Here is an 11,181-nt window from a genome sequence, read left to right on the forward strand (position 1 = left end):
GCCAACGTGAATATTGTATAGACACTACAAAGTGACATGCATGCATGCATGCGCACACACACACACACACACACACACACACACACACACACACACACACACACACACACACACACACACACACACACACACACACACACACACACACACACGCCATGTTTGTCTTTAACATTCAGCAGCCAACAGCCCATGTGACATGTTCTCCAGCCACAGCGTATTAGATCTTATTAGGGCCTCAAGGTGTGTGCGTGTCTTATTAGGAAAATTCTGATTCACTCAAGGTCTCGGCGATGCGGTTGCAGTCCGCTGGCCATTGATTATTCATAGAGGCTGTGATTGGGTCCATTAATAGCAGATTATGGAAGGAACCGATGCTCGTTTTTTTGTTTGTGTGTGTGTGTGTGTGTGTGTGTGTGTGTGTGTGTGTGTGTGTGTGTGTGTGTGTGTGTGTGTGTGTGTGTGTGTGTGTGTGTGTGTGTGTGTGTGTGGAGGAGTAGAATTGGGGGGCTGTTAGAAAGTCACTGGATTATAATGAATTCAGGGTTTATGTTTATCTCAGGTTTATCACTTGTGTTACTGTGTCTACACTAATGATGAACCTTTGCCTTGGTGTGCACTTGGTGTTGGCTGCCTTTTAAATTAACTTCACCAGTTGCGGCCTTAGTATAAATTGACAGGCCTACCTTACCAAAAATCGAAGAAGTCCTTCTCAAAACAATGGTCTTAAAGAGTAAACGCGATTTTGGTAGTTTCACATTTCACCCCAGAGTGCAAGATTTCCACTTAATGTCATTTTTATGAAATTTAAATTTAATCCGAGTAAATGGTGCTTAAATGTTTAAATTACATTTACAGGCTGTCAATTGATCTGACGTTCTTCACATGGTCACCCTTCGTTTGGATGAAAAATTGGTACCAAATGAGGAAAGATTTCACGCGACCTCTTTGATTGTAGCACCCCCACGTGGGCAACTTAAGCCACTACTGAATAATCTGCCACTCTCCATCTGTATTATCACACAGATATTGTACATATATTATAGTGTGCAACATGTTATAAACAAATATATCTTACAACAGAATTTGGGGTGACGGCCTACAAATAAATGTACAGACTCTGGTAAAATAACTTCCAACGATGCTAGAGGAATGGTTTGAGATGTGATACAAGGGTTTAATGATAGACGTTAGATAATTACTCACAACATTGGCTCACATTAAGATTGATGGAGTGTTCTAAGTCAAACAATACGAACGTGAAAAAACAAAAACACAATTAATCAATGATATTTCAATCAAAAGCTTTCTTAAATGTGTCTTTTTTATTTATTTTTTTAAAAGCGATAAATTACAGTCACCGACCTCTTTATGTAGATCATCATCATCGTCATCATCATCATCATCACCATCATCATCAGAAAGATGCGTCTGCCTGGTCTGGTCCTGCTGCTGCTGCTGCTGAAACGATGACGTAGCGCACGTCATGTAAAGTTAGGTTGCATCTCTCCCTGCCATCTTTGTGCTAGCCGCTACTGCTAACAAGTTGAGCGAGGGGGGTCTTCTGGTGGTGGAGGCGCAGAGACGTGCAGGATACAGTGAGGCCCATCAAAGGGATCGAACCCTCCCTGGATCATTAGGGGAAATCGTCTTCTCAGCCGAGCGATACCTGAAGGCTACACAATGTCTGATTTTGACAGCAACCCTTTCGCAGATCCAGACTTCAGCAACCCCTTCCAGGTATGCAGCTAGCATCCGCTAGGCCAGCCCCCTCATGTTGTAGAGGAGCCCACAGCTCCAGGGCTCATCATCGCTGGTGCTTTCTTACGCTGGCTACTGTCTTATTATGAGGACACATTCAGCCGCTGACAAAAGCCTTGATGAAGTCAGTCAATGGGATATTATTACACGAATGCATACAATAGCTGGCTAGCTTGAAGCTTCGCCTCAATTACATTTGTTGTGGTAGCGAGTGAGTGGAGATTTAACAAATCATATTCCCCCCAGTAAAGCCAAGATGCAGACAGCTCATACATACGTTATGCATGTTATCTTCACAGTGTACCACCATGCATAATGATGTCATTATCTGACTCTCTCACTTACTCGTATGAATGATCACGAGGCCTAAAAGGCGTCAAATAAATGTTCATGTTATGCAGACACGTCAATGTTTTCTTATGTTGAGAGTCGGGCGTGAATTAAATGTCCTGTATCTCGAAGTGACTCGCTATTGCTGCCACTTTAAAATGCTGAGCTGATCTGATCTACCGACACATGTTGTGGCTTTGGCCTGCTGTAGCTCTTTCGACTCGGATTCCAGTTTATCTAGGGAATGATCAATTACCGATTATGTTGAACCAAGTAGATTCCTGATATGGAGCGCCGCGTGCTTGCCATGACCTCGTTCCCAGCATCTTTCTCAGTTGTGACTGGCTTGTAGTTAATTGAACGTGTGTTCAAGCCCCTCCCACCTTAATTGCCATTTGGTCCTTGCTACCTTGTAGGATCCCTCCGTGACACAGGTGACCCGCTCTGCCCCACCTGGTGGCCTAGAGGAATATAACCCCTTCACGGATGGCAGAACGGTCAGTCTCACCAGCTGCTCACTCTAGTCTCTCCATTTTTCTTCACAGCGAATGATTTAACGGATGTAGATACTGCTTGAAGATTTAACAGATGAGCTCATTGACCTAGTTTTACGCTCTCCCGCTCTGTTCTCTCTCTTTCCTCTCAGTCACAGAGGACCCCTCTGAAAACATATTACTTTGGCCTACTTTAGTTATATTCAGCCACTGTCCTTCATCGTTATATAAATACTTATAGTGTGTGTGTGTGTGTGTGTGTGTGTGTGTGTGTGTGTGTCTGTCTGTTTGTGTGCTTTGTTATTGTTTTGTAGGCAGCTCCAGGAAGTGCTCCCAGCGCCCCCCCGGCCCCCGCCCAGAACACCCAGCCGGCTATCATGAAGCCCACCGAGGAGCCCCCAGCCTACTCACAGCACCAGACCCAGGTACTGCACACACACATGCGCACGCACACACGCACACGCACGCAGGCACGCAGGTGCTACACATACACACACTTTCTCTTGCTCCCTCGCTCTCTGTCGCTCTCTCACACACATGCACTGAAACATACACATAGCCTACAAACACAAAAAGACTCATCACACCCTTGCCCTTCTTATCGTTCTCCATTAATCGTTCCGCTCATACAGTTTTGCCTCGATTTACTGAACCAGAAACACTGGACTTATCCTGCAGTACTCACTATGCCCCGTAACCCTCCACTCAATAGATACATATGCATGTTATCATATTGTTCACTTATCTTTCCCCTCTCCTTTCACACACTTGTTCAACCTCAGCTGCGCAATCAGGTAGGCTACTGTGAATCATGTAGCCCCCACCCGCCCCCCTGCCCAGTCCATCTGACGTAACCCCTTGTAGTGCAGTGATCCATCCCATAACTCCCTACAACCTGAGACTACAACCCTACAACAGATCACTGCTTGGTCCCTTACCACGATAGAAACTTTAAACTGTAGTCTAATCATTGGATGTGTGCTGTGTGTGGTTGAGGCTGAACGGTTGGCATTCTATACCACAAATTGTTGTGATGTGGGATTTATTTTACTTTCTGTCTTTCCCTCTTTCATAATCACAAGTCCCACAAGCCCATCTCAGTTTGGGCCAGATGAGCAAAACCTTCTAATTGCCTGAGCCATTTGGTGCATTTCATAAATATTTCAACACAAGCTAACCCAATGCCTAACTCTAATCTTAGATATATTTTGTACAGCGCTTCCACCATATTTTAGTACCTAGAAAAGAACAACCTAAAGAAATTCATATTTAAACAAAAATATGTTTTACTATGACAGTTGTGAAGTTTGAAGTTTTTCCTTCTCAGAAACGACCGAAGATCCAAAACGTTCAAACGTAATATCATGTTTGTGTGTTGGGTGGATGTGTGTAAACTAGGACCAGGTCTGGGCCCAGGCAGAGCTGCTGAGGAGACAGGAGGAGCTGGAGAAGAAGGCAGCAGAGCTCGATCGCCGGGAGAGGGAGCTCCAGTCCCACGGTGGGGTGGGAGGTGAGTGGGTCTGACATCGGTGACATCGTGCACTACAGTAGTGCCTCAAACATCACAGTGTTACAGCATGAGATTGGGAAACATAAGATAGCAGAGTTAGGGTTGTCTTTTGTTTGGTGAAGTTGGCATGGGCACAGAAGTAGAGCTTTTATCTAAAACGCCACCTGTGTGAACACAAATACATTGGGTGTCTTAATGTGTGTGTGTGTGTGTGTGTGTGTGTGCGTGTGCGTGTGCGTGTGGGTCCATCAGGACGTAAGAACAACTGGCCACCGTTGCCTGAGAAGTTCCCGGTCGGGCCATGTTTCTACCATGACATCGCCGTGGACATCCCTGTAGAGTTCCAGAAGACGGTCAAAATCATGTACAACCTCTGGATGTGTGAGTACATGCAGCCCGTCCTCCCCTCTCTTCAGGGGACCAGCCTTACAAACTGAGTGTACAATAGCACACGTTTAACCATGCGTAAGGTGGGTTCAGTTTTGTCATGTATACAAGACAATGTGCGCTTGTGGATGTCTTTATAGCAATCTATAAGAATTCATTGAAAGCCATATATATTCCCGGTAGAAGTTGTTCTGCCATGCATCTTAAAGGGTAAAACATTACTGAAATCCAACTACCTAGACCCCCACCAAACAAGTGATGGAATTTGTCATTGTGATGGATTCAATATCGTCAAAGTGTTTTCACACTTGTCGAGTGTTTTTTCTTCTTCCTACAAAACATTATTCAGTCCATAATCCTCAAAGGAACAGCAGTGCATGACACCTTAATAAAACGTGGTTCTCGTGAATCTGTAAAGCGGCCTTGAGTGTGAGAAATGCGCTGTGTCAAATAAAGGTATGATTATTAATAATAACGTGTCGTTGTTTTCCACACAGTCCACGCAGGGACGCTGTTTGTGAACATGTTTGGCTGTCTTTTCTGGTTCTTCGTGGACGCGTCGCGCGGCGTGGACTTTGGCCTGGCCATGCTGTGGTTCCTGCTCTTCACTCCCTGCTCCTTCGTCTGCTGGTACAGACCGCTCTATGGGGCGTTCAGGCAAGTGGAGCCCCCCCCCCCCAACACCACCAGTAATGTCTGCTAGCATTCACAGCTGACTACGTTTGGAACAAAGGCTGATTGTTGGTGGAAGTGTGGTGTTTGTTATTGGATTTCAAGGACCTACCTTGAATCCTGTAGGTTCAAGGACCTACAGGATATCCTTTTGTTTTTGCTTGAGGCGAGGCAGGTTCATTTATGTAGCAACCTGCAAATACAAAGGCTTTACTAGGCAGGAATCACATGTATAAACTTTGCATAAAAATAAAATAGAACACAATCATTTAAAACATGAATGTAAACACGTTTAAGATTGTAGTTAATATGATATTGCTATCCCTGAAACAGAACGGATAAATTCCAAAAAAGACATAAGCTTATGCTAAAGGCAATTTCTTTTTTAAATACAAGAATCAAAATAAACGTTGACAGGCTAAGGTTAATTGATACATTGGTATTCTTGAGTAATAAGTGTTCAGTGAGCTGGTAGCTGCTTGTGTACTCTGTTCCCACTCTTAAAGTAGCCCGCCTTCCTCCTTTTCTCCTCAGGAGTGACAGTTCCTTCCGCTTCTTCGTCTTCTTCTTTGTGTACATCTGTCAGTTTGGCGTTCACGTGCTACAGTCTATTGGCATCCGAAGCTGGGGAACATGGTGAGTTTGTTGGCGTGCTAATGATCGTCCCGTGTATTTTGGTGGTGAACCCAGCTGACCGTTAAGGTCCCACGGACTGCCAAGCGATCCTATTTATCCCACTCACACTGTGCTGTGGACGTTTTTTCATCAGAATTTATTTTTTATTTAGTACAGCACAGTCGCGATTGCTTTGGTCTTATCCTGGATGCATCACACACGCGCTGTGTCATTGCATTTACACTTGTGTGTGTGTGTGTGTGTGTGTGTGTGTGTGTGTGTATATGTGTGTGTGCGTGTGTCTTGTGTGTGTTTGCATGTGTGTCTTCCCAGTGGCTGGATAGCGGCTCTGACTGGTCTGAACACCAATGTCCCAGTGGGCGTCATCATGCTGCTCATCGCCGCTCTGTTCACCGCCCTGTCAGTGGGCTCCCTCATCATGTTCAAGAAGGTAACACACACTCTTTAGTTCACCCCCATCGGAATCCCTGCTCTGTCTCCGGGTGAGCTAGCTATTGAGTAGGGTCGGGGTGGGGAAAATGGAGTCACGTAGGAATCGCATTTCTTGTCTTCAGATTCGATTTCGACTTCCAAACATCGTCTTTCTTTTTTTTATTGCCTTAGGTTTGCCTTTGTGTGTTAGTGTTTGCATGGTTGCAATCCGTTGCAAAACTTTTAAAATATCAAAATGATATACTCTTAGACACACTACTTCATAATTCTCCACATGAATCGATACATTTTTTATCGAATTGTGACTCGGAAGAATCAAAATCAAGATTTTGATATCTCATGAAATTCTCAGCCCTACTACAGTATTGAGTTCAATATTGTAGGTGGGATTTCAACTTTTCTCATTTCGATTTTTCGTTCTATTGTCAACATTGTCAAGCAGTGTGCACCGTCTGACTGTTGATGGTGCATGCAGATATTTGTTGCAAATAAATAACAAATAGCTCTTTTTCACTAATGACAGATTTTCTGATGGCTAGTTTAAGTCTAGACCGATAGGTCTGATCAAATCTATGAATATGAATCGAAGTAGGAACTTCAGTAACTGCGTTATTCAATTAAAATACATTTTCAATATAAGATATTCATGTGGTATATTACTAACAGTATAGGTGATGACAATACGTAAAACCACACATTTCAACCCTCTCGACCCGTGTCTCTGTCTCCCCCTGCAGGTGCATGCGTTGTACCGCACCACCGGCGCCAGTTTCGAGAAAGCCCAGCAGGAGTTCGCCACCGGGGTCATGTCAAACAAAACCGTCCAGACCGCTGCTGCCAACGCTGCCGCCAACGCCGCGTCCAACGCTGCCCGCGGTGCCTTCAAAGCCACTCCTTAAACACTAACACTAACACATGTACACAACCGCACACGCACTATAACTAACACATGTGCACACACACACACACACACACATGCAAATACACTCTTTAAAGCTGAAGATGCACAACCCTGGTCCCGTATATGTCCAGAACATCCAAACTGTTGCTCTTATGCTGAAGAGAAAAGTCCTTGCCACAAACTACCCCTAGCCAAGCTAGTGAGCTAAACCAGTTTCTCCCGTGTCAAATCAAGAGTTCAGAGCCAGGGCGGTCCACCTTCACCTAGAACCAATTAGCACTCCCCTCTCCTCTCTCCTCTTTCTCCCCTCTCCCCTCTCCCCTCTCCTCTCTCCCCTCTCCCCTCTCCTCTCTCTCCTCTCTCCTCTCTCCCCTCTCCTCTCTCCTCTCTCCTCTCTCCCCTCTCCTCTCTCCCCTCTCCCCTCTCCCCTCTCCTCTCTCCCCTCTCCCCTCTCCCCTCTCCTCTCTCCTCTCTCTCCCCTCTCCCCTCTCCCCTCTCCCCTCTCCTCTCTCCCCTCTCCTCTCTCTCCTCTCTCCCCTCTCCTCTCCCCTCTCCCCTCTCCCCTCTCCCCTCTCCCCTCTCCTCTCTCCCCTCTTCCCTCTCCTCTCTCCCTCTCCCCTCTCCCCTCTCCCCTCCCCTCCTCTCTCCCCTCTCCCTTCTCCCATGGTGTCTGGGATGAATGCTGACTTACTCCTTATCATCCGCTCTGGGAAACCTCTGCTTCTCCTGACTGTGCATGGATTTTGTAAGCGTTTGACTCTACTGTACTCGCACGGTGGAGTCCACCTCTAAGATGTACGAGCAGCCGACGTAAACGTGTGTGTGTGTGTGTGTGTGTGTGTGTGTGTGTGTGTGTGTGTGCGTGTTTCGTTGTCATGGTCATGGTAACGTCCCGGGCTTCTTCAACGGACCAATGGAGACGGGGTAATCTGACAGTGTTTGTTTGTTTTGTCTTGCTCACGTACTATGTGTGTGTGTGTGTGTGTGCGTGCGTGTGTGTGTGTGCGCGTGGGTGAGCCTGCGCGTGGACGTGTATTTGGCTTTTTTTTAAAAGAGGAAATGGTGGAACTGACTGAGTTTTATGAGTATCCAGTTGATCGTTGTGATGTTAAAGATAATGTTTATCTTGTGTTTCGAGTGTTTCTGCAACACTCTAGGAAATTCGGACAAAAGTCACTGCTCCGAAACCAATACCGATATTCAGTATCTGCATTGTTACTGTAAAATTAGCAGTAGCCTTTTCACCTTCAGTTTAATCCTGGGAATGATCAAATGGGCCGGTTTGCTTAAAGGCACGATGATGACAAACGCATGGTTAGCAAATTAAAGTTGACGACATCAATTGGTTTTGCCCCATTTTAAGATAAACTAAAACGTCAAGTCTTTCAGGCTACTAGCTGATCGTTTAGTTCCCTTCTTTTCCACACAACGTGAAGTCGGAGGTCATTGCGTTTAGCTAACTTGCTGCTAGGTTAGGTCTATGTTGTGTTTTTTGCTCTGTGATGTTAAAATAGGAAACTATTTAGCCCTTTCTCGAGTGTGTCCCTCTTTCTAGCTTTCTTTTTGTTTTGATTTGTGGAGCGCAACGCCATTGGTTAGAATTTGCTGCTGCCATGAATCCTGACTTTGGTTGTAATAGTTTGTGGCTTATACTGTTTATCTTCTGTTGAAGGAATGGTCACATCTCTGGACCGCTTGACAGTACACATCTTCAAGCGAGATTATCATGTAAACAAGATCCTTTTGTCGGAAAAGCAAACATGTGGAAAAAAGCATTTGAACACAAAGGAGCATTTCCCTCCCCCCTATGTGTTCTGGTCTGTTTGACAGCCAAATTTAAATAAAGTTTATGAACGATTGACAGTACATGTGACATAACACAAACCACTACCGAGGTACATTTCATTGTACAGGACCACTGTATAAGACTACTGCTAGTGTCTCTGGAAAAAACGGTCATGAGGATTGCATTTGTACAGCGCTTCAGCTAATGTGGCGGTGAGTGTTTGAAGTTGTGCATGGAAAATGGCTGATGGATGATACAGCTGTTATTATTTATGTATAAATCAAACAATATATTATAGCGAGCAAGTGAGTGTTGGCTTAGCCAAGTCAAAGATCAAGAAGCTGTCACAAATCGGAAAATGGCTATCGGCACTATATCTTGCTTTGGAGTATTTCCTGAAAAAGTGTCATTGTGCATTGTCTTTATGCAGTATGTATGTGAAATCGCCCTGGTTTAAGCATTGCTTTGTTTTTATTTTTTTTATTTCGGATGTAATTTATTTAAATTCCATGTGTGTGTGTGTTTTTATTTAAATGTGTTATGTTATGTATTATTGACGTCATAGCTTACTAGCAGTGTTCCATTACTTGACCACGAGGATGTGAGTAAACGTGTTTATCTGGATGGCTTGTATAAAAAAGTCTTTTAATACAAGCTGTTTTTCCTTCACTAAAAGAAAATGTGCTGCGTCCTAAAATGCTGTGAGAGACCTACCAAATGTCCATGTCGTTTTTATTTTGTTAATATATTTTATTCTCCAAAACTGATGTTGACTACAAATACTTAAGTTTACCACTGGAAAGGAAGATTCAGAGTTTTGAACAAGGAAAAACTGGAGACGTTCACGACTGAGCACGGCTCTTTCACTGACTGATGGCTAAAATGATTGAAACGGGACACTTGTGTATATTTTGTAAAGTTGAAACATTTGTTTCCCATCATCGATCGGTCTTATGTACAAAGATGAAAAATTGATGCACTCGTCTCGCCTTTGTTGCATGTGGAATAGTTTTAAGTTTTCTATATTTATGGTATTAACATGAAATAAAATTTGAAAGAAAGCTGGGGTTCTTATTAAAATACTAGAGCTATGTGTTACCAGTTGACTCCACGAGGTGTCAGTGTTTTCCGATATATTTACGTTACGTAATAAACACGCCTCCTCTTCCTCTCCTTTTAAGAGGTAAAGCCAGTGTCTCTGGTAAAGCATGCAGTTCTCTTGATTTAAAACCGTGGAAGTGGAGATTCATCAAAGGCGCATACTTTTTTTCAAAGCAACGTTTATTTATTTAAAGTACAGAATACAGAGTGGATTCCTTTCCCATGAAAAATCGAAACCTTCCACAGTAGTGGAACGTTTCAAGCATGTTCATACCATGTGCTATGGAGGAATTTTGTTAATATAACAAAAGTCCCGTTGACCGTAATCACTGACTAAATGATCTTTGTTTCTATTCCATGGAGCACTGTGTCCAGTCAAAGAGACACACTGCATCTTATGTGATTTCACACGTCAAGAGATCAAAAAGAATGAAAGCAATTATGGAGCTCCAATGTAAATTACAGGAATGAAGATAACATGTTTAGCATGACAACACAGAGGAAGATCATCACATGACCACCGACGGCAACGTTCAACAATCAATGAAATAAGAAGATACAGCAGCGTTCCTTAAACAATGGGTTGCGATCCAGTTTGAGGTGGGCCGCGCCCTGACCTTGCACAGAAAACTCAGAAAGCACCAGGATCTGTGATCCTTATCTCAAATGAAAGGAAGGAGTTTTCCGAGGGTGCAGTGGTTGGGTCCCAGGAATACGCTGAAATTGACTTGTGGGTCCCGGGATGAAACAGTTTAAGAACCCCTGTGATCCGGGAATGCTTGCCACAGTGTAACCCATGGTGAGGGTCTGGTCTTCTTCCATACACACTTCACCACCTATTAAAGTTATGGGGCTGCAGCGAGGCTCACTAAATAACTCGCGAAACTCAGGTCTTTTGAAGTGAACAACCCCCTTGCAATCTCTATATCTTAGGTTGATACGGAATAGTTTAGCGCCCCATTGCGCCTTCAGAGTCAAAACATCTGGCAAAGATGGAAAAATTCACCCTTGTTAGGGGCTGGATGCAGGTAGACACACAGACACACACACACACACACACACACACACACACACACATACGCACATATCTATTTACAAACACACACACACACACACACACACACACACACATATTTACAATCTCACCCACGCAGGCACAGACATACATTGAAAC

At 44.2% G+C, this 11,181-nt stretch overlaps 1 protein-coding gene across 1 annotated transcript; it reads left to right on the forward strand.

Moving 5' to 3' along the window:
• Positions 1–1,582: 1,582 nt before the first annotated feature.
• LOC311342799 (secretory carrier-associated membrane protein 1-like) lies at positions 1,583–7,398 on the forward strand. The gene is made up of 10 exons (XM_084467625.1): positions 1,583–1,737; positions 2,505–2,585; positions 2,897–3,007; positions 3,365–3,376; positions 3,981–4,092; positions 4,345–4,473; positions 4,977–5,136; positions 5,686–5,787; positions 6,100–6,217; positions 6,957–7,398. Exons 1-10 carry the CDS (start codon positions 1,681–1,683, stop codon positions 7,116–7,118), a joined length of 1,044 nt encoding a protein of 347 aa, XP_084323751.1. The 5' UTR covers positions 1,583–1,680; the 3' UTR covers positions 7,119–7,398.
• The last annotated feature ends 3,783 nt before the right edge of the window (positions 7,399–11,181 follow it).

Source organism: Micromesistius poutassou (genome assembly GCF_964030765.1).
Source record: "Micromesistius poutassou genome assembly, chromosome: 5".
Lineage (NCBI taxonomy): Eukaryota > Metazoa > Chordata > Actinopteri > Gadiformes > Gadidae > Micromesistius > Micromesistius poutassou.